This window comes from Onychostoma macrolepis, chromosome 14 (assembly GCF_012432095.1).
Source record: "Onychostoma macrolepis isolate SWU-2019 chromosome 14, ASM1243209v1, whole genome shotgun sequence".
Taxonomy (NCBI): Eukaryota; Metazoa; Chordata; class Actinopteri; order Cypriniformes; family Cyprinidae; genus Onychostoma; species Onychostoma macrolepis.
Window position 1 is genome coordinate 23,805,478 of NC_081168.1, and position 25,392 is coordinate 23,830,869.

At 40.3% G+C, this 25,392-nt stretch overlaps 1 protein-coding gene across 6 annotated transcripts in view; it reads right to left on the reverse strand.

Moving 5' to 3' along the window:
• LOC131553664 (protocadherin gamma-A11-like) overlaps nucleotides 1-25,392 on the reverse strand; it is a 165,336-nt gene that overhangs the window by 134,546 nt on the left and 5,398 nt on the right. The window contains exon 1 of one of the 6 annotated variants that reach the window (XM_058798494.1): nucleotides 21,753-24,131. The exons of 1 other annotated variant lie outside the window; for it this stretch is intronic. In XM_058798494.1, the coding sequence (XP_058654477.1) occupies nucleotides 21,753-24,131 (2,379 nt within the window). Of the gene's footprint in view, nucleotides 1-1,364; nucleotides 3,877-5,709; nucleotides 8,584-13,789; nucleotides 16,340-17,853; nucleotides 20,333-21,752; nucleotides 24,132-25,392 lie in introns of those variants that run through there. 4 more of the 6 variants (XM_058798498.1, XM_058798495.1, XM_058798490.1 and 1 more) reach the window with 4 other exon arrangements.

Consider the following 25,392-nt stretch of genomic DNA (forward strand, 5'->3'; position numbering starts at 1 on the left):
TAATATTTACAAAGAAATAACGTCGTTTCTTCGTGGCTTGTAAACAAACTGAATTAATCCTACACTTCAGTCAATACGTTTGCATTTATTAAGCATTGTATTTATGAATACATTCAGCTGAAGTCGAGGTATGACATGATAAACTCTAAATCATAAAATCCAATTCGCAATATATATATTGGATCCTGCGGTAGTTTTACAAATAGATAGCTAACATTTTGTTAACACATGAGATTTGAGAACTTGACTACCATCCTCTCTTTTCTCAAAATCTTTCAGTGGCAGGTTCAAATCTGTTCCAGCAGATTGTGTAACATTCGCGTAAATTGCATAATGATAATAACAGTTAGTTATTACACAGTCAGGTGTTTGACCCTCAAACCAGATGATCTATGAACGAAACAAGTGTTTATATTTGTCGTGGACAATCATTTATTAACAGTTCATTACCTGCAAGCAACAAATGATCAGAATACACAAGTTCAATAAAACGCCTGGAATTATTTGGATTCACATTGTGAAATGGAAGATGGCGTCGCCTAAATTATTAACTCAAATCAATTTCTAAAGAAGATATCATTTAAACCTTAAACCAATGCGCTGAAAAGAAATCTTAATTCAAACTGCAAATATCGAACAGCAAAGTTCAACCTGGTCAGAGAATTCTTTAACGCGCCAGTATCTCAATTCCCCTTAAGGGTGGTAGATAAACACGACCACAAAATTGATATTATTCACACACACACACACACAGTGGTAGTAGGTTCGAGATAAGAACAAAAAAGCAGCAATAAAATAAGATCCCAAAAAAACAAAGGTAAATGCTAATGCAGTACCATGGACAGCAACAGTTTGGGGGAGATGGAGAGAGAGAGAGAAACACTATCCTGTGACAGTAATATCCATCCTTTTAGTTGGATAAGAAATAAGAAAGATTATTACCGACATCGGTATTTGAATCTCTTTATACGCTAATTTCACAAATGCAACACATCGATAAAAGAGTCGCAAAGCAATAAACAAACATACAAACATACAAACATACATTCCTGATAGCAGAGAAAATAAGCAAAATTACTCATACAAAAAAGGTAACTACCTTTCAAAAGTCAGACCCTCAAATACGCCCTTAAAGAGGAACTATGTGAGCTTCACGTGCAATCACAAGTTAAAATCACATGCGAAATGTGATACAAGTTTCATGTGTTTCTTCATGTATTTCGCATGTGATTTTGCATGAAGTGGTCACGTGACATTTTTAAGAATAGAGCCTTTTTTCAATACAAGCAGACAACTTACATCATGAATAAAAATCTAACTTTTAAACCAAGGCCATTCATTTTTTTTATACAAAAGAGTCCTACCTGAAAGGAATCGCTCATTTCCGCATCAAGCCCTTCAAGATCATCCACAGCGGACTGAGTCTTTTTCAGAGTCAGGTCAGCAGTCAGCGTGCCCTCATTATAAGATCTGATGAACTTGAAGTCACTAGTGCGCGAGCCCGTGGTCAGGTATGCGTCATAATTGTAAGTGCTGCGGAGAGTTCCCGCGCCCTCCACCTCTGCGTAATTTGGAGGGAGATACGTGCTGGGAATGGCTACAGCTCCATCAAACAACAGTCTGGGCTTTCTCCTGCGACAAAACCTCACGGCCAGGATGATGATGAGGAAGGTCAAGAAGAAAGTGGAAACGGACACCAGCGCGATGATCAAATAAAACGTCAGTTTGGAGCTGCTCTCGTCACGAGACATGTCTTTCAGTTCTGGAGCTTCAGCCAAGTTATCTGATATAAGTAAATATAATGCGCACGTGGCTGAGAGAGAGGGCTGTCCGTTATCTCTCACGGACACAAAGACGTTCTGTTTCATGCTGTCAGATTCAGAAATGTCCCTCTGCGTCCTGATCTCTCCGCTGTGGACACCGATAGTGAAAAGTCCCGGATCTGTGGCTTTAACAATGTGATACGAGAGCCACGAGTTCTGGCCAGAATCGGCGTCCACGGCGATCACCTTGGAGACCAGGGAGCGCGCCTGCGCAGATTTGGGTACCATCTCGGTCATGAAGGAGTTTCCTTCCGGAGAGGGGTATAATATCTGAGGGGAGTTGTCATTCTCATCCGTTATGAAGACACTCACGGTCACGTTACTGCTCAGAGGAGGAGACCCGTTGTCTCTGGCTAACACGAGCACTTTGAAACTTTTCAACTGTTCGTAATCAAACGACCTCACGGCATGAATGACCCCGGTGTCTCCGTTAACGGATAGAAAGGAGGACACCGGTGCGCCATTGACATCAGAGGACAACAGAGAATAAACTACAGTGCCATTCTGTCTCCAGTCCGGGTCTGTAGCTGATACTGAACAAATAGAGGAGCCCGGTTTGTTATTTTCTTGTACATGAGCTCTGTAACTCTGCACCTGAAATACAGGTGGATTATCATTCACGTCAGCTACAGTCAGGTGAATATTCTTAGTGGAAGATAAAGGCGGAGAGCCCTCATCAGTAGCAGTAATTGTAATATTATAATCAGAGAGCAGCTCGCGGTCTAATTCACCTGTGGTCACCAGAGAATAGTAATTTTTGATTGAAGGTACAAGTTTAAATGGGACGTTTTGCTGAATGGAGCAGCGCACCTGTCCGTTATTCTCAGAGTCTCTGTCCTGCACATTAATGATTCCAACCTCTGTACCGGGTAACGCGTTCTCGGGAACGGGGATACGCAAAGATTTCACTCGTATCTCAGGAGCATTGTCATTAACATCTGAAAGTTCTATTACAACTTTAGCATCACTGGATAAACCAAATACATCTTTTCCTTCAACACGTAATTCATACACAGCTTCGTCCTCGAAATCAAGTGAACCTGTAACTCGAATGGCACCTTTATTTGAATCCAATGAGAACAGCTTTCTAGCTCTATCAGAGATACGACTGAACTCATATGTCACTTCTCCGTTTTGTCCCTCGTCAGCATCAGTAGCGCTCACTGTCACCACTACAGTATCTACAGGAGCATTTTCAGGCAGACTGACTTTATAGACGGCCTGACTAAAGACTGGAGCATTATCATTAGCATCCAGCACAGTGACGTGTATGGCTACAGTACCTGATCTCGGTGGAGTCCCGCCGTCTACCGCAGTGAGAATTAATGTTAGCTCGTTTTGTTGCTCACGATCCAGCTTTTTTTCTAGCAGTAATTCCAAGTTTTTTTCTCCGTCTACATTTGAATTTACACTCAGTTGAAAATTGTCATTCTTCTGTAGACTGTATCTCTGAATTGTATTCTGTCCTATATCAGCGTCATGAGCCGCATTCAAACGATAGCGAGAGCCTCTTTCAGCAGACTCCCTAATTTCAAATGTGATCAAATCCTTTGAGAAAACAGGCGAATTGTCGTTAATATCCTGAATTTGAACTGAAACACGATGCAGCTCTAATGGATCCTCTAGCATGAACTCAAATTTTAAAACACATGAAAGCCTGTCCCCGCAAATCTCTTCTCTGTCGATTCTCTCCGCTACGATCAGTTCTCCAGTATTCAGATTAATGTCACAGAATCGTTTTCTGTTACCTTCAGTATCAATTCGAGCCTTACGAGATGACAGTCTGTTCACATCGAGTCCGAGATCATTTGCTATATTTCCAATCACAGATCCGCGTTTCATCTCCTCTGGTAAAGAATAGCTCACGTCTCCATAAGCGGTGTGCGCCATCATCACGAAGAACAAAAGACCAAACATCTTAGCAGTAACACAGAACCTCTGAAATGCCTAAGAAATTAAATCCAACAATAAACAAATAAAAAGAAAACAGATACAAATCTAATTTTAGAGAAGCAAACAGAAGTACAGCATATAAGGCAGTCAACGTCGATGCTTTTCTATAACGAGACAAGCTGAAGCCCCCTATGTATGACATCACAAGCAGGGTGGGGAGATGTGTACAAGAATGCACACATGGTTTTGCAGGTGAACAGCGACACCATGAGTTAAAATTAATAAATTGCATGATATTTATATCTCTGAGAAGATTATGTGCTGAAACATGCACTGAAATTGGTGTATACTTACAATTATTTGGTGAAGCAAGAAAATAACAGTGATATTCACTGATAACTGGAAAATAATGACCACAACATTCATGACACTTTAGACACATGCCAGAATAATTTTGTAAAAAAAAAATACAGAAAAACTGTAAACACATTTACAGCCAAAAACTGTACATTTTACAGTATAAAACTGTAAATTACAAAGAAGACAATTTGAATGTAAACCAGTAAATTCAACAACGCAAACTGCTATTAAAACCTGTTTTTTACCTTTAACATACTGCCAACCACCATAATAGTGCAAGTGGTAAAAGAGAAAGCCACACGAAAAGCCACAGCTCATCACAAGTTGCTTCGCCACAAGCATTAGTAGGCCTATACACTAATATATACTAATATATAGAAGGTGAACAGAGTCATTCATTCAAACACAAAACACCATAATGGTAACACATGACACTTAAATAATGCAATAAGCATTCATTAAACAACAGAAGACGAAACAAAGCCCAAATGTACATAACTGATATAAAAAAACATTTAAAAAAAACTATATAATAAAAACATGATTATTTAAACAAAATTCTTTAAAATGTGGAATGTCACGCAGTGAATTCTGGGAATATCAGTTTACAGTGTTTGACTGTAAATTATACATTGATTTGTTCTTTTTAACTTCTAAAAACTGTAGAATTAAAAGCATTTTACTGTACAATTACATGAAATGTCTAGTTAGATCTTTTACCGTTTTTCCCTGTATATATCATGGAAACTTACAGTTAACCTATTAACAGTTCTTCTTTTTTTTGGTAGTGTTTTTACAAAATTTTACAGTTAAAATTACACTTATTTTTTTTGCAGTGTATAAAATAAACAGTAAGAAAGAAATAAAAACAGCGGTATAGGGGGGTTACATTGTATTGAAGTAAAAACTCAAACACCAAATGTAAATGCCTAGGCAGCACCATGAACAGCAACAGGAAAATCAGTTTTGTGCCATTTCCATTCCGACTAAAAAGTCGTTTAAAATTACTGAACTGACATCGAAATTTAACTGTCTTTACACGATACAGTTCACATAAATTAGACATCTGTTAGAAAAACGGCAAATTATAATTTTTAAAAAAACAACAACTTTATTTTTTTTTACCGATTCGATTACAAATATCCGAATACACAAGCAAAAAAAATGTTAGACCAAAACGAAAACATGCTTTTGACAACACGTTTAGTCAGCAGAACGAGCCTGATTGGGGGTGGACTGTATATTGTGGGCACATCCCCTGCAGCATCAGAACTGCCTGCACAGCACCGTGGACAACAAATACACAAGCTTAGTAGACATATGCCTTTTCTACTAAGCTTGCAAACGCGGGTGATGTACAATACTTCTGTAAACAGAAATCAATGCAAGTGTGCGTGTGTGTGTGTGTGTGTGTGTGTGTATGAGGGAGGGAGAGAGAGAGAGAGAGAGAGAGAGAGATAACGCTACTCCAAGTGCCTCTCAGACATCAAATTGATCCACGTGACATTTTCAAAGACAAAGCCTCCTCAAAATACAAACATGTATATATATATATATATATATATAATCTATTAACCAATTAATCATTTAAAATAAATTAATAAATTAATAAATAAAAAAACATTATTCCTACCTGAATTGAATCATTAATTTCTGCTTCAAGTCCCTCAAGATCATCCATAGCGGATTGAGTCTTTTTCAGAGTCAGGTCAGCAGTCAGCGTGCCCTCATTATAAGATCTGACGAACTTGAAGTCACTAGTGCGCGAGCCCGTGGTCAGGTATCCATCATAATTGTAAGTGCTGCGGAGAGTTCCCGCGCCCTCCACCTCTGCATAATTTGGAGGCAGATACGCGCTGGGAATGGCTACAGCTCCGTCAAACAACAGTCTGGGCTTTCTCCTGCGACAAAACCTCACGGCCAGGATGATGATGATGAAGGTCAGGAAGAAAGTGGAAACGGACACCAGCGCGATGATCAAATAAAACGTCAGTTTGGAGCTGCTCTCGTCTCGAGACATGTCTTTCAGTTCTGGAACTTCAGCCAAGTTATCTGATATAAGTAAATACAATGCGCATGTGGCTGAGAGAGAGGGCTGTCCGTTATCTCTCACGGACACAATGAGGTTCTGTTTCATGCTGTCAGATTCAGAAATGTCCCGCTGCGTCCTGATCTCTCCGCTGTGGACACCGATAGTGAAAAGTCCCGGATCTGTCGCTTTAATAATGTGATACGAGAGCCACGCGTTCTGCCCAGAATCCGCGTCCACTGCTATCACCTTGGAGACCAGGGAGCTCGCCTGCGCAGCTTTGGGTACCATCTCGGTCATGAAGGAGTTTCCTTCCGGAGAGGGGTATAATATCTGAGGGGAGTTGTCATTCTCATCCGTTATGAAGACGCTCACGGTCACGTTACTGCTCAGAGGAGGAGACCCGTTGTCTCTGGCTAACACGAGCACTTTGAAACTTTTCAACTGTTCGTAATCAAACGACCTCACGGCATGAATGACCCCGGTGTCTCCGTTAATGGATATAAAGGCGGACACCGATGCGCCATTAAGATCAGAGGACAACAGAGAATAAACTACAGTACCATTCTGTCTCCAGTCTGGGTCTGTAGCTGATACTGAACAAATAGAGGAGCCCGGTTTGTTATTTTCTTGCACATGAGCTCTGTAACTCTGCTCCTGAAATACAGGTGGATTATCATTCACGTCAGCTACAGTCAGGTGAATATTCTTAGTGGAAGATAAAGGCGGAGAGCCCTCATCAGTAGCAGTAATTGTAATATTATAATCAGAGAGCAGCTCGCGGTCTAATTCACCTGTGGTCACCAGAGAATAGTAATTTTTGATTGCAGGTACGAGTTTAAACGGGACGTTTTGCTGAATGGAGCAGCGCACCTGTCCGTTATTCTCAGAGTCTCTGTCCTGCACATTAATGATGCCAACCTCTGTACCAGGTAACGCGTTCTCGGGAACGGGGATACGCAAAGATTTCACTCGTATCTCAGGAGCATTGTCATTAACATCTGCAAGTTCTATCACAACTTTAACATCACTAGATAAACCAAATCCATCTTTCCCTTCAACTAGTATTTCATAAATGGCTTCTTCTTCGAAATCAAGTGAACCTGTAACTCGAATGGCACCTGTATTTGAATCCAACGAGAACAGCTTTCTAGCTCTATCAGAGATACGACTGAACTCATATGTCACTTCTCCGTTTTGTCCCTCGTCAGCATCAGTAGCGCTCACTGTCACCACTACAGTATCTACAGGAGAATTTTCAGGCAGACTGACTTTATAGACGGCCTGACTAAAGACTGGAGCATTATCATTAGCATCCAGCACAGTGACGTGTATGGCTACAGTACCTGATCTCGGTGGAGTCCCGCCGTCTACCGCAGTGAGAATTAATGTCAGATATTTTTGTTGCTCACGATCCAGTTCTTTTTCTAGCACGAATTCCAATTTTTTTTCTCCGTCTACATTTGAATTCATACTCAATTGAAAATTGTTATTATTCTGTAGACTGTATCTCTGAACTGCATTCTGTCCTATATCAGCATCATGAGCCGCATTCAAACGATAGCGTGTACCTCTAACAGCAGACTCCCTGATTTCAAATGTGATCAAATCCTTTGAGAAAACAGGAGAATTGTCGTTAATATCCTGAATTTGAACTGAAACACGATGCAGCTCTAATGGATCTTCTAGCATGAACTCAATTTTTAAAACACACGAAAGCCTGTCCCCGCAAATCTCTTCTCTGTCGATTCTCTCCGCTACGATCAGTTCTCCAGTATTCAGATTAATGTCACAGAATAGTTTTCTGCTACCTTCAGTATCAATTCGAGCCTTACGAGATGACAGTCTGTTCACATCGAGTCCGAGATCCTTTGCTATATTTCCAATCACAGATCCGCGTTTCATCTCCTCCGGGAAAGAATAGCTCACGTCTCCATAAGCGGTGTGCGCCATCAGCACGAAGAACAAAAGACCAAACATCTCAGCAGCAACACGGAACCTTTGGGATTCTTTAGACATCAGGCAGAAATTGAATCCAGTACCAATTGCTATGTACAAGGAAACAAGCATAAAATCCAATATAGAATAATAGACGTAGATTATATGAGGCAGTAAGTCGTCGTCAACGATGTTCTATAAAATGATTAGCTGAAACCCCTATGTTTGACATCACAAGCAGGGTGGAGAGATGTGTACTGAAGACACACATTGCTTTGCAGGTGAACAGCGACACTATGAGTTAAAAGAAGAAATTGCACAATGTTCATATTTCTGACAAGGTTATGTGTGAGTTAAACAGTTAAAATAGTTTAGCGAAACAATAGCCGGCAGCAATATTACCTGATGAGTGGGAGATAAACACGATATTTATTGTATTAAAAAAAAAAAAAAGAATGACAGTGCATCACCATGGACAGAAGCTGGAAAACTTGCTTCATGACAGTTCTAATCCGACTAAAAGAGCATTTAAAAAGTTGCTAACATGCGAAACTGCTTTTATAAGCCAATTTCACATAAAGATGACACCGATGAGAAGGATGTTAAATTACTTAATCAGCAGCGTTTTGTCTCAGATTCCGTTACATACTGATGTCACAAAAATAAAATGAGTTTGAAAGAACTTTTAGACAACATAACTAGACATATCAGATTCCTTTCTTTAAAACATCACCAAACAGCTTCAAACGTTAAGAATCTAACAAATAGCCAAAGACGACACTGTTTTTGACATTTATCAAGGCAGATATAATTGTCTCATTGACAATTTGTAAACAGAAAGAAGGGGCAGTCACTTCAGAATCATTTATATTAAGGAGTCCTTAATTAGCAACGAAAAAAAAAAAATTTAACTCGTGAAACAAAATTTATGACTTTAAATTGCTCGAACATGACCATGCCATAAAAATCTAAATAGAAAATATAAACTGAACAAGCTACTTCTTAGCCTTCAAAATGAGCTTCGAAATTTTTAAGAGCCTGTTGTCAGTGAAGGCAGTCCATTAAAATAAACACACTAATTTAAACTGTAAGGTTAGAACATTAAAAAGGAAGAAAAGAAACATTAAAATCGCAAAGAAGCACCCATATCAGCACCAAGTCCTTCAAAAATCACAAGATGCACAAATGTAACCATTTCATAAAGAAAACGTGTAAAAAAAAACTTACATTTCTGAATAGTCTATAGCTTGTCCATTATAGGTCTGACATTAAATGTTACAACCTGATTATAACCCTTTTGTTAAAAAATTGAAATGACTTCCAAATATCAAAGGTCCTGGAACAATCAATCATTCTCCAAGGATGTGAAAAGAGAAACCAGCTCAGTGTAACATCTACTCATAAAAACACGACTGTATAAACTTCTACATACAGTATACGACCAAAAAGTCAACAGCAACAAACACGGCCTGTACAGCACCATGGACAGCTAATAGAAATATGTCCTTTCTACTAAACTCTAGTGAACTGGGATTTAAAAAGAACTACTAAATTAAATTAGTTTATAAAATTGTTTCACAGAACAAACAACGAGATGGATGCAAGATAGTTAGCATTTCTAAAACCATTAGAAAGTAATTTGCAAACCCAAAATATTAAAAAAAGATTTTTAAAGAAATACTTCGTCAGTCCTACCTGAAAGGAATCGTTCACTTCCGCGTCAAGTCCTTCAAGATCATCCACAGCGGACTGAGTCTTTTTCAGAGTCACGTCAGCAGTCAGCGTGCCCTCATTATAAGATCTGATGAACTTGAAGTCACTAGTGCGCGAGCCCGTGGTCAGGTATGCGTCATAATTGTAAGTGCTGCGGAGAGTTCCCGCGCCCTCCACCTCTGCGTAATTTGGAGGCAGATACGCGCTGGGAATGGCTACAGCTCCATCAAACAACAGTCTGGGCTTTCTCCTGCGACAAAACCTCACGGCCAGGATGATGATGATGAAGGTCAGGAAGAAAGTGGAAACGGACACCAGCGCGATGATCAAATAAAACGTCAGTTTGGAGCTGCTCTCGTCTCGAGACATGTCTTTCAGTTCTGGAACTTCAGCCAAGTTATCTGATATAAGTAAATACAATGCGCACGTGGCTGAGAGAGAGGGCTGTCCGTTATCTCTCACGGACACAATGAGGTTCTGTTTCATGCTGTCAGATTCAGAAATGTCCCGCTGCGTCCTGATCTCCCCGCTGTGGACACCGATAGTGAAAAGTCCCGGATCTGTGGCTTTAATAATGTGATACGAGAGCCACGCGTTCTGCCCAGAATCCGCGTCCACGGCGATCACCTTGGAGACCAGGGAGCGCGCCTGCGCAGCTTTGGGTACCATCTCGGTCATGAAGGAGTTTCCTTCCGGAGAGGGGTATAATATCTGAGGGGAGTTGTCATTCTCATCCGTTATGAAGACACTCACGGTCACGTTACTGCTCAGAGGAGGAGAGCCGTTGTCTCTGGCTAACACCAGCACTTTGAAACTTTTCAACTGTTCGTAATCAAACGACCTCACGGCATGAATGACCCCGGTGTCTCCGTTAATGGATAGAAAGGAGGACACCGGTGCTCCATTGAGATCAGAGGACAACAGAGAATAAACTACAGTGCCATTCTGTCTCCAGTCCGGGTCTGTAGCTGATACTGAACAAATAGAGGAGCCCGGTTTGTTATTTTCTTGCACATGAGCTCTGTAACTCTGCTCCTGAAATACAGGAGGATTATCATTCACGTCAGCTACAGTCAGGTGAATATTCTTAGTGGAAGATAAAGGCGGAGAGCCCTCATCAGTAGCAGTAATTGTAATATTATAATCAGAGAGCAGCTCGCGGTCTAATTCACCTGTGGTCACCAGAGAATAGTAATTTTTGATTGAAGGTACGAGTTTAAACGGGACGTTTTGCTGAATGGAGCAGCGCACCTGTCCGTTATTCTCAGAGTCTCTGTCCTGCACATTAATGATGCCAACCTCTGTATCGGGTAACGAATTCTCGGGCAAGGGACTAATCAGAGATTTAATTACAAGAATAGGGGCATTGTCATTTATGTCTGTTATTTCTATTACGATTTTTGTGTCTGAGGAAAGACCATATCCGTCCTTAGCCTCGACAATAATTTCATATCCTGATTCCTCTTCAAAATCTATTTGCCCCTTCAAGACAATTTGTCCAGTCTGAGGATCCAATGAAAATGTTTCTTTTGCAGATTCAGACAAATGGCCAAACTCATATGTCACTTCTCCGTTGTGTCCCTCGTCAGCATCAGTAGCGCTCACTGTCACCACTACAGTATCTACAGGAGAATTTTCAGGCAGACTGACTTTATAGACGGCCTGACTAAAGACTGGAGCATTATCATTAGCATCCAGCACAGTGACGTGTATGGCTACAGTACCTGATCTCGGTGGAGTCCCGCCGTCTACCGCAGTGAGAATTAATCTAATATCTTTTTGCTGCTCGCGATCTAACTCTTTATCAAGCACCAACTCGACGTACTTACTACCATCTGCCTTTGAATTTACTGCTAAAACAAAATGTAAATTTATCTCTAATATATAATTTTGCACTGAATTGTGACCGACATCAGCATCACGAGCCTCAATGACACGGAAATGAGCACCTTTAACAGCATTTTCACTTATTTCGAGCTTGATTACATCTTTGGGAAATATTGGAGTATTATCATTAATGTCTTGGATTTGTAAAACAACACGATGCAATTCTAAAGGATTTTCTAAAACGAATTCGAAATTAAGCGCACAGGAAAGCCTCTCCTTACAAATCACCTCTCTGTCTATTCGATCAGCCACTACTAATTCCCCCGTTCTCAAATTAATGTCGCAATATCGTTTTTTGTTACCTTCAGCATCAATTCGAGGTTTACGAGAAGACAGTCTGTTCACATCGAGTCCGAGATCCTTTGCTATATTTCCAATCACAGATCCGCGTTTCATCTCCTCCGGTAAAGAATAGCTGACGTCTCCATAAGCGGTGTGCGCCATCAGCACGAAGAACAAAAACCCAAACATCTCAGCAGCAACTCGTTCGATTGTGATCTCTCTATACGGAAATGAACAAAAATTAAATCAAAAGTTACATGTAAAAGACAGCTGAAATGACTAAGTCTGATTCGTGGTCGGTATAAGAGGACAACAGATCAAGGCACCGCTCACCGTCGACGATTTTTACATCGAGCTGAGATGTCAGTCCTGAATATGACATCATGAACAGGGTGGGGAGAAACAGTAATATGAAGGTCAACGGTTGCACTGGTGAACAGCGACACTAAGAGTTCAATTATGAAACTGCATAAATCCATACCTCTGACATGCAAAACTTGGATATAACACTTGCGATGCATATACAATGACATACTTGTAGTTTCAAACATACTTGTAGGATGTAAAAAGGGAAGAAGCTACAAATTCACATTTACAAGATACTTCATAACCTGCCCAAGGCACAAAAACAACAACAAAAAACATGAATGTATCTTACATGACAGACAATGAGTTAAAATGCATCCAGGCCTACCTTGATGAGTACAAGCAATAGTCATGGTAGGACATTTTCAAATTTAAATCGCAAAATCCAGTTTACAAAACATATTCGATCCTATGGCAGTTTTCACAGATAAACAGATAGCATATATTTTTATTGGGAAGAATATATGAGTAAGCCTGTGTTGTTTGAGTACAATCCTCTCTCTTCCTTCAATCTCCGGTTCAAATCTGCTCCAGCCTCTGTTGCACGACATATTTAGCTATTGCACTGTGTTTAGACCTTCAACCAGATGCTCTAAGGATCAACTATATATATATATATATATATATATATATATATATATATACATGGAAGAGAGATGATCTCAATGAGAAATATTTCACAAATTGTTTTCTTACTGAATTCAAATAAAAAGCTCCAACGATTAATGAAAAGACAGGGGTTGCGGGACTAAATTGCTAAATTGTGAAAAATACAATAAAAGAAAGCCAAAAACGACAATTGGATCCCGACTTTTCTTTTCAGTATCGAGAATTTCCTGTAATTAAAAAAAGGGTAATCTTTCTATGCAACTTTCCAGAGATTAAACTATCCACTAATAGCTCTGATAAAGCGCTGCAATACCATTGTCTGTTTCATTAACCAGAAAGTGATATTATAAATATTTATTTTCCCCTTTCCATACAAAATAGGCTACGTTGAATTCATATTTAAAATGTAAAGGCATAAAGCAAGAAACCATCACAAAAACAAGCCAATCATCGATCCTACCAATTTCGATTAATCAGTTTCCCTGCAGAGGGACATAAACATGATCTCAATATTCACAGCATTTCGAAAATAAGAAATAGAATAGAGATTATATTACTTATGCAGGAGCAACAATCCACAGAACAGAACATACCAGTGCAGCACCATGGACAGCAACAGGAGAAACATACACTGCCATGATAGATTGACTAACAATTGCTCCAACATGACCATACACATCTAAAAATATATTAGAAAGACCAAAGTACTTTCAAATTACATATTGGCTCTCAAAAATATTTATGTCTAAAATAAACCTGTCACGAGATTTAAAAAAAAAAAAAACAGAGTATCTGGTTAATAAAAGTCGATTTAGTACATAAACACATTTAATCTGTTAACACACATATTATTATACTTTTTAAAAGTTCTTAAAAAAAACAGTCCTACCTGAAAGGAATCCTTAATTTCCGCATCAAGTCCCTCAAGATCATCCACAGCGGACTGAGTCTTTTTCAGAGTCAGGTCAGCAGTCAGCGTGCCCTCATTATAAGATCTGACGAACTTGAAGTCACTGGTGCGCGAGCCAGTGGTCAGATATGCGTCATAATTGTAAGTGCTGCGGAGAGTTCCCGCGCCCTCCACCTCTGCGTAATTTGGAGGCAGATACGCGCTGGGAATGGCTACAGCTCCATCAAACAACAGTCTGGGCTTTCTCCTGCGACAAAACCTCACGGCCAGGATGATGATGATGAAGGTCAAGAAGAAAGTGGAAACGGACACCAGCGCGATGATCAAATAAAACGTCAGTTTGGAGGTGCTCTCGTCACGAGACATGTCTTTCAGTTCTGGAACTTCAGCCAAGTTATCTGATATAAGTAAATACAATGCGCACGTGGCTGAGAGAGAGGGCTGTCCGTTATCTCTCACGGACACAATGAGGTTCTGTTTCATGCTGTCAGATTCAGAAATGTCCCGCTGAGTCCTGATCTCTCCGCTGTGGACACCGATAGTGAAAAGTCCCGGATCTGTCGCTTTAATGATGTGATACGAGAGCCACGCGTTCTGCCCAGAATCCGCGTCCACGGCGATCACCTTGGAGACCAGGGAGCTCGCCTGCGCAGATTTGGGTACCATCTCGGTCATGAAGGAGTTTCCTTCCGGAGAGGGGTATAATATCTGAGGGGAGTTGTCATTCTCATCCGTTATGAAGACACTCACGGTCACGTTACTGCTCAGAGGAGGAGAACCGTTGTCTCTGGCTAACACCAGCACTTTGAAACTTTTCAACTGTTCGTAATCAAACGACCTCACGGCATGAACGACCCCGGTGTCTCCGTTAATGGACAGAAAGGAGGACACCGGTGCGCCATTGACATTAGAGGACAACAGAGAATAAACTACAGTGCCATTCTGTCTCCAGTCCGGGTCTGTAGCTGATACTGAACAAATAGAGGAGCCCGGTTTGTTATTTTCTTGCACATGAGCTCTGTAACTCTGCTCCTGAAATACAGGTGGATTATCATTCACGTCAGCTACAGTCAGGTGAATATTCTTAATGGAAGATAAAGGCGGAGAGCCCTCATCAGTAGCAGTAATTGTAATATTATAATCAGAGAGCAGCTCGCGGTCTAATTCACCTGTGGTCACAAGAGAATAGTAATTTTTGATTGAAGGTACGAGTTTAAATGGGACGTTTTGCTGAATGGAGCAGCGCACCTGTCCGTTATTCTCAGAGTCTCTGTCCTGCACATTAAGGATGCCAACCTCTGTACCGGGTAACGCGTTCTCGGGAGTCGGGCTATTCAAAGATTTTACTATTATTATAGGGGCGTTATCATTGACATCAATAACATCTATTAATACCGTTGAGTAACTGGCTAACCCTTGACCATCTTTAGCTTGAATGGGAAGTTCAAATGTACTCTCTAATTCATGATCAATCACCCCGGTTAATTTAATCTCGCCTGATATTAAATCGATGAAAAATAATTGCTGGACCTTTTGAGGTAAATGACCAAACGCATATGTCACTTCTCCGTTTTGTCCCTCGTCAGCATCAGTAGCGCTCACTGTCACCACTACAGTATCTACAGGAGAATTTTCAGGAAGACTGACTTTATAGACGGCCTGACTAAAGACTGGAGCATTATCATTAGCATCCAGCACAGTGACGTGTATGGCTACAGTACCTGATCTCGGTGGAGTCCCGCCGTCTACCGCAGTGAGAATTAATGTCAGATCTTTCTGCTGCTCACGATCCAACTCTTTATCCAGCACGAGTTCGCCATATTTTCTTCCATTTGCCCTGGTTAGTACATTAAGAAGAAAGCGTTCATTGTTTTGAAGTGTATATGACTGCACTGAATTCCGACCAATATCCGCATCATAAGCCTCTTCTAATAAGTATGGTGAACCTTTGGCTGCTGATTCCTGTATTTCGAATTTAATAACACTTTCTTTGAACTGAGGTGAATTGTCATTTATGTCCTCAATATTGAGAACGAAGTGATGCAGCTCTAAAGGATTTTCCAGTACAAACTCATTTTTAATAACGCACGAAGCTTTCTTCCCGCAAATCTCCTCTCTGTCGATTCTCTCCGCTACGATCAGTTCTCCAGTATTCAGATTAATGTCACAGTATCGTTTTCTGTTACCTTCAGTATCAATCCGCGCTTTTCGAGATGACAGTCTGTTCACATCGAGTCCGAGATCCTTTGCTATATTTCCAATCACAAATCCGCGTTTCATCTCCTCCGGTAAAGAATAGCTCACGTCTCCATAAGCGGTGTGCGCCATCAGCACGAAGAACAAAAGACCAAACATCTCAGCAGTAACACAGAACCTTTGGAATTCTTGAAATATTAACCAGAGGTTGAATCCAGTAATATAATAATTACCACGCACAAGAAAACAAGCATATAACCCAATTTAGATTAATAGGCGTAGATTATATCAAGCAGTTAAGTCGCTGTCGACGATTTTCTATAAAGAGATGGGATGAAAGCCCTATGTATGATTTTACAAGCAGGGTGGAGAGATGTGTACTGAATACACACATTGTTTTGCAGGTAAACAGCGACACTATGAGTTAAATAAAGAAACTGCATAATGTGCATATCTCTTGACAGGATTATGTGTGGGTTATACAGTTAAAATCCTTTAGCAATACCACAGCCGGCAGCAACATTCCCTGATGAGTAGAATATAAACACGAAAACAATATTCATAATATTTCAATCAATCAATAAATCAATACATGCATACATCCGCGCATATACATACGCGCATCGCGAGATCGTGATCTACAACACAGGGGAAAAAAGACACTGAATGTGAATTGACAGTGCACAGACAGCAACAGGAAAACCTGTTCTGTGCCATTCATAATCAAACTAAAAGAACGTTTAAAAAGTTTCTGACATATGGAACTGCTTTGATAAGCCAATTTCACACAACTAAGTAATCGATGAAGAAGAAGAATCACCAAAAGGCTTTAAACATTTGAATCTTAAAATACAATAAAATAAAATAAAATAAAAAATGGCCACGAAATCGTTCACTTCCGCATCAATCCCTTCAAGATCGTCCACGGCAGACTGGGTCTTTCTCAGAGTGAGGTTGCAGTCAGCATACCTTCACTATTAAGATATAACAAAGTTGTATTTAAATTTGTCATAAGCTTATGACATAATTTCTATAAAGGATTCATTAGCTAGCGACGGAAAAAATCATATACGTAAACAACGACTCGTTAAACAGGATTCTTAGAATTGCTCAGAAATGAACAGCAAAATCTAAAGATATATTATAAATAGAACAACTATTCATGAGACTTAGAAATAAACTTCAACATTTTTTATGAGCCTGTTGTCAGTGAAATCAGTCTATTAAAATACAGATACTTGTTTAATCTGTAAGAACAGAATTATTAAAAAATACAGCAAAGGATTATTCGACTTGAAAAGAAGCACTCATGTAGGCAATCGGCATCAAGTCCAAAAATCACAAGACCACAAATGTAACCAATTTATAAAGGATCTATGTGTAAAAGACAAATTAAATTTGTGAATATAGCTCATCCATAAACTCTTATAGGTCTGACATTAAATGACAAAATATGAACATAACACCTTTGTTGAAAATGAAATGACATGGCATGGCATGGGACAACCAAACATTCTCTGCAAGATGTGAAAAAAGAAACGCATTAATTATAACATTTACTCTTACTATGTAGGTCTTCAGCAAAACGTCAACAGCAACACACGCGGCCTGTACAGCACCATGGACAGCTAATAGAAATATTGTCTTTCTACTAAACTGCAGTGAACTGGGATTCAAAATATTATACGAATTTAAAGTAGTTTATAAAAATGTTTCAGATAACAGACAACAAGGGGGATCCAAGAAACTTAGCATTTCTAAAAACATTAGAAAGCATGTTGTCAAAAAATTAATTTGTAAACCAAAATATTACAAATATTTTTAAAGAAAGACTTCGTTAGTCCTACCTGAAATGATTCGTTCAATTCCGCATCAAGCCCTTCAAGATCATCCACAGCGGACTGAGTCTTTTTCAGAGTCAGGTCAGCAGTCAGCGTGCCCTCATTATAAGATCTGATGAACTTGAAGTCACTAGTGCGCGAGCCCGTGGTCAGGTATGCGTCATAATTGTAAGTGCTGCGGAGAGTTCCCGCGCCCTCCACCTCTGCGTAATTTGGAGGGAGATACGCGCTGGGAATGGCTACAGCTCTATCAAACAACAGTCTGGGCTTTCTCCTGCGACAAAACCTCACGGCCAGGATGATGATGATGAAGGTCAAGAAGAAAGTGGAAACTGACACCAGCGCGATGATCAAATAAAACGTCAGTTTGGAGCTGCTCTCGTCTCGAGACATGTCTTTCAGTTCTGGAACTTCAGCCAAGTTATCTGATATAAGTAAATACAATGCGCACGTGGCTGAGAGAGAGGGCTGTCCGTTATCTCTCACGGACACAATAAGGTTCTGTTTCATGCTGTCAGATTCAGAAATGTCCCGCTGCGTCCTGATCTCTCCGCTGTGGACACCGATAGTGAAAAGTCCCGGATCTGTAGCTTTAATAATGTAATACGAGAGCCACGCGTTTTGGCCAGAATCCGCGTCCACGGCGATCACCTTGGAGACCAGGGAGCGCGCCTGCGCAGATTTGGGTACCATCTCGGTCATGAAGGAGTTTCCTTCCGGAGAGGGGTATAATATCTGAGGGGAGTTGTCATTCTCATCCGTTATGAAGACACTCACGGTCACGTTACTGCTCAGAGGAGGAGAACCGTTGTCTCTGGCTAACACCAGCACTTTGAAACTTTTCAACTGTTCGTAATCAAACGACCTCACGGCATGAATGACCCCGGTGTCTCCATTAATGGATAGAAAGGAGGACAACGGTGCGCCATTGACATCAGAGGACAACAGAGAATAAACAACAGTGCCATTCTGTCTCCAGTCCGGGTCTGTAGCTGATACTGAACAAATAGAGGAGCCCGGTTTGTTATTTTCTTGCACATGAGCTCTGTAACTCTGCTCCTGAAATACAGGAGGATTATCATTCACGTCAGCTACAGTTAGGTGAATATTCTTAGTGGAAGATAAAGGCGGAGAGCCCTCATCAGTAGCAGTAATTGTAATATTATAATTAGAGAGCTGCTCGCGGTCTAATTCACCTGTGGTCACCAGAGAATAGTAATTTTTGATTGAAGGTACGAGTTTAAACGGGACGTTTTGCTGAATGGAGCAGCGCACCTGTCCGTTATTCTCAGAGTCTCTGTCCTGCACATTAAGGATGCCAACCTCTGTACCGGGTAACGCGTTCTCAGGAACTGGGCTGTTAAGAGAATTAATTCCTATTATAGGCGCGTTATCATTGACATCAACAATCTCTATTAATATTGTGGAATAACTGGCTAACCCTTGACCATCTTTAGCTTGAATGGGAAGTTCGGTTGTACTCTCCTCTTCATAATCAATCGATCCTGTTAGTTTAATCACACCAGATACTGAATCTATAGAAAATATTTCCAGAAGGCGCTCGGATAAATGACCAAATTCATACATCACTTCTCCGTTTTGTCCCTCGTCAGCATCAGTAGCGCTCACTGTCACCACTACAGTATCTACGGGAGCATTTTCAGGAAGACTGACTTTATAGATGTCCTGACTAAAGACTGGAGCATTATCATTAGCATCCAGCACAGTGACGTGTATGGCTACAGTACCTGATCTCGGTGGAGTCCCGCCGTCTACCGCAGTGAGAATTAATGTCAGATCTTTCTGCTGCTCGCGATCCAACTCTTTATTAAGAAGGAGTTCACCATATTTTCTTCCATTTGCACGAGTTAGTACATTAAGAACAAAATGCTCATTGATTTGAAGTGTATATGATTGCACTGAATTCATACCAATATCGGCATCGTGGGCCTCGTCTAATAAATAACGAGAACCTTTGCCTGCTAATTCATGTATTTCGAATTTTATTGTACTTTCTTTGAACTGTGGTGAATTATCATTTATGTCTTCGATATTGATAATAAAGTGGTGCAGCTCTAAAGGATTTTCCAGCACGAGCTCTTGTTTAATAACGCACGAAGCTTTCTTTCCACAAAGTCCCTCTCTGTCGATTCTCTCCGCTACGATCAGTTCTCCAGTATTCAGATTAATGTCACAGTAACGTTTTCTGTTACCTTCAGTATGAATGCGAGCCTTACGAGATGACAGTCTGTTCACATCGAGTCCGAGATCCTTTGCTATATTTCCAATCACAGATCCGCGTTTCATCTCCTCCGGGAAAGAATAGCTCACGTCTCCATAAGCGGTGTGCGCCATCAGCACGAAGAACAAAAGACCAAACATCTCAGCAGTAACACAGAACCTCTGGAATGATTAGACATTAAGCAGAAATGTAATCCAGTACAAGAAAACGAGCATAAACATCTAATTTAGAATAACAGACGCAGATCACATCAGGCAATCAGTCGCTGTCGACGATTTTCTATAAAGAGATGAGATGAAAGCCCTATGTATGACATCACAATCAGGGTGGAGAGATGTGTACTGAAGACACACGTTGTTTTTCAGGTGAACAGCGACACTATGAGTTAAAATAAGAAACTGCATAATGTGCTTATCTCTGACAGGATTATGTGTGGGTTATATAAACACGACCACAAAATGCACAGCATTGCATAAATAAATAATGACAGTGCAGCACCATGGTCAGAAACAGGAAAACCTGCTTGATGACATTTCTAATCCGAATAAAAGGGCGTTCAAAAAATAAAATTGCTGATATACGAAACTGCTTTTATAAGCCAATTTCACAAAGAAGACACCGATGAGAAACAAGCTAAACTCCTTAAACACAGCAGCGTTTTGTGTCAGATTCAATTGTAAACTGCAGAATCCATGTAGAGGTACATACTGATGTCACAAAAAAATAAAATGAGTTTTAAAGAACTGTTAGACAACAGAACGAAACATATCAGATTCCTTTCTTTAAAAGATCTCCACATTTCTTTAAACTTTTCGAATCTATATAAAACAAAAATGGCTAGAGACGGCGTTGTATTTGGCATTTATCATGACAAATATAATTGTCTTATTGAAAATTTTTGAAAAAATGGCCAGTCAGTTCTACATAATATTATGATTTCCTTAGCGACGAAAAATAAAAATCAAACTCGTGAAACAGGATTCATGACTTAAATTTGCTCAAACATGACCAGAAAAATCTAAAGATAAATTATAAATACGAAAAAGACCGGTTAATTCTACTCGAAAAGAAGCACCCGTCTCTGCATCAAGTCCTTCAAAATCACAAGACCACCAATGTAACCATGTCATAATACGTTTAAAAGACAACATAATTTTGAAAATAGTTTAATATTTTCTCAAATTTCTATAAAAATATAGCTCATCCATAAACTCGTACAGGTCTGACATTAAATGTCAAAACATGAATATAACACTTTTGTTAAACATGAAATGACTTCATCATAGGTCCTGGAACAATCAAACATTCTCCGAGGATGTGAAAAGAGAAATCAGCTCAATTTCTGTAACATCTACTCATTAAAAAACACGACTGTATGCAGACCTATACTATAAAAGCAAAATGTCAACAGCAAGGCACACGGTCTGTACAGCACCATGTACAGCTAACAGAAATAAGCCTTACTATGCCAGTGAACTGGGGTTTAAAATAACGCAAACATTTAAAGAACTTTATAAAATGATTTCACAGAACAGACAACGAGATGGATGTTTGTTTGTTTTTTTTTTTTCTGTGTGGGATCACATTACATAAGTTTATCCTGAGCCAGCATGTTGCGAAAGAAAGCAATCTGTAAAACCAAATGTATATAGACTAGTCCTACCTGAAACGAATCGTTCATTTCCGCATCGAGTCCCTCAAGATCATCCACAGCGGACTGAGTCTTTTTCAGAGTCAGGTCAGCAGTCAGCGTGCCCTCATTATAAGATCTGATGAACTTGAAGTCACTAGTGCGCGAGCCCGTGGTCAGGTATGCGTCATAATTGTAAGTGCTGCGGAGAGTTCCCGCGCCCTCCACCTCTGCGTAATTTGGAGGGAGATACGCGCTGGGAATGGCTACAGCTCCATCAAACAACAGTCTGGGCTTTCTCCTGCGACAAAACCTCACGGCCAGGATGATGATGATGAAGGTCAGGAAGAAAGTGGAAACGGACACCAGCGCGATGATCAAATAAAACGTCAGTTTGGAGCTGCTCTCGTCTCGAGACATGTCTTTCAGTTCTGGAACTTCAGCCAAGTTATCTGATATAAGTAAATACAATGCGCACGTGGCTGAGAGAGAGGGCTGTCCGTTATCTCTCACGGACACAATAAGGTTCTGTTTCATGCTGTCAGATTCAGAAATGTCCCGCTGCGTCCTGATCTCTCCGCTGTGGACACCGATAGTGAAAAGTCCCGGATCTGTAGCTTTAATAATGTGATACCAGAGCCACGCGTTCTGCCCAGAATCCGCGTCCACGGCGATCACCTTGGAGATCAGGGAGCGCGCCTGCGCAGCTTTGGGTACCATCTCGGTCATGAAGGTATTTCCTTCCGGAGAGGGGTATAATATCTGAGGGGAGTTGTCATTCTCATCCGTTATGAAGACACTCACGGTCACGTTACTGCTCAGAGGAGGAGAACCGTTGTCTCTGGCTAACACCAGCACTTTGAAACTTTTCAGCTGTTCGTAATCAAACGACCTCACGGCATGAATGACCCCGGTGTCTCCGTTAATGGACAGAAAGGAAGACACCGGTGCGCCATTGACATCAGAGGACAACAGAGAATAAACTACAGTGCCATTCTGTCTCCAGTCCGGGTCTGTAGCTGATACTGAACAAATAGAGGAGCCCGGTTTGTTATTTTCTTGCACATGAGCTCTGTAACTCTGCTCCTGAAATACAGGAGGATTATCATTCACGTCAGCTACAGTCAGGTGAATATTCTTAGTGGAAGATAAAGGCGGAGAGCCCTCATCAGTAGCAGTAATTGTAATATTATAATCAGAGAGCAGCTCGCGGTCTAATTCACCTGTGGTCACCAGAGAATAGTAATTTTTGATTGAAGGTACGAGTTTAAATGGGGCGTTTTGCTGAATGGAGCAGCGCACCTGTCCGTTATTCTCAGAGTCTCTGTCCTGCACATTAATGAGGCCAACCTCTGTACCGGGTAACGCATTCTCAGGAATGGATATTTTATCAGATTTAGTCATTATGGTAGGGGCGTTATCATTGACATCAAGAACATCTATTAATACAGTGCATCGACCTGCTAGACCTTGACTATCTTTAGCTTGAATCGGCAGTTCCATTGTACTCTCATCCTCATAATCTACCATACCTCTTAGTCTAAGTTCACCAGACACTGCATCGAGATCAAATATTTCTAAAAGACTTTCTGATAAATGACTAAATGCATATGTCACTTCTCCGTTGTGTCCCTCGTCAGCATCAGTAGCGCTCACTGTCACCACTACAGTATCTACAGGAGAATTTTCAGGCAGACTGACTTTATAGACGGCCTGACTAAAGACTGGAGCATTATCATTAGCATCCAGCACAGTGACGTGTATGGCTACAGTACCTGATCTCGGTGGAGTCCCGCCGTCTACCGCAGTGAGAATTAATGTTAGCTCTTTCTGCAGCTCGCGATCCAATTCTTTATTAAGAACTAGCTCTCCATATTTTCCTCCATTTACCCCCGCAAGAACACTAAGAAGAAAATGTTCGTTGTTTTCTAATGTATATGACTGCACTGAATTCACTCCAATATCCGCGTCGTGGGCCTCATCTAATAAATAGCGGGATCCCTTGTCTGCTGACTCCCTTATTTCAAATTTGATTATATTATTCTGTTTGAACTGTGGTAAATTATCATTAATGTCCTGAATATTAAGAATGAATCGATGAAGCTCCAACGGATTTTCTAGCACTAGCTCCTGTTTAATAACACATGCAGCTTTCTTCCCACAAATGTCCTCTCTGTCGATTCTCTCCGCTACAATCAGTTCTCCGGTATTCATATTGATGTCACAGTATCGTTTTCTGTTACCTTCAGTATCAATTCGAGCCTTACGAGATGACAGTCTGTTCACATCGAGTCCGAGATCCTTTGCTATATTTCCAATCACAGATCCGCGTTTCATCTCCTCTGGAAAAGAATAGCTCACGTCTCCATAAGCGGTGTGCGCCATCAGCACGAAGAACAAAAGACCAAACATCTCGCAAGCAACGCGTAAGGTTTTGATCTTTGAAAATCAACAAAAATGTATTGAAGTTATTAGCATGAAAAGCCAGATGAAATTACTCAATTTAGTTTATGGTCGATATAAAAGAACAATAGAAGAAGGCACCGCTCACCGTCGACGATTTACAGCGAGCTGAGAGGTCAGTTCTCAATATGACATCATGAACAGGATGGCGAGAAACAAGACGAACGTCAAAGATTGCACTGGTAAACAGCGACACGAAGAGTTCAATTTTGAAACTGCAGAAACTCTCACGCCCCTTTGACATGTAAAACTTGGGTATAACACTTATGATGCAAATAAAATGGCATACTTGTAGTTTAAAATATACTTGTAGGATATGAAAATAGAAGAAGCTAAAAATTCACATTTACAATATACTTCGTAGTTTGCCCATGACACAAAAAAATGTATTCTACATCACAGAAAATAGTTAAAATGCATCAAAGGCTACCTTTGAGTTCAACCAACTGTAGTCTTGGTATGACATCTTAAAATCTAAAAATCACGAAATCCAGTTTGCAAGACATATTATGCGATCCTGTGGCAGTTTTCACAATTAAACAGAGAGCCTACATTTTATTTTATTTTTTTGTGAAGAATATATGAGTAAATGTGTGTTGTTTGAACACAATCCTTTCTCTTCTTTAAATCTCCGTTTCAAATCCACTACAGTCTCTGTATTGCATACTATAAGTTAGCTATTGCACAGTGTTTAGACCTCTAACCAGACGCTCTAAGAATTAACCAAATATTTATTTTATGCTTAAGTAATTAGTAAGAGCTCATTATCTGAGGGAAAAACTGAAATACACGAATTTAACACACCTGAAATGTTTCAAAGCAACTGTGCAAGTGAAAATATCACACGATTTAAAAAAATTGACTCAAGAGAAAATATGTGCATGCCATGCGCCACGAATGTTTACAGAAAAGTACTTAGTGCTAAGCCGCAAATAACCAACACGGTTCAACAATGCACAACAAGGCCCGTCAATCTTTAAGCGCGCCATGGGAGAGAAATTATCTTAATCATGAATAATTCACAAATTGTTTTCCTACTTAATTCAAAAGCACAAACGTTTAATTAAAGGACAGGGGTTAGACAGGACTAAATTGGGAAAATACAATAAAACAAAACTATAAACGACAAATAGGTCCCAACTTAACTTTTCTTCTCACTATCGAGAATTTCATGATTTAAAAAGGCGAATCACCCTATACGTAACTTTTC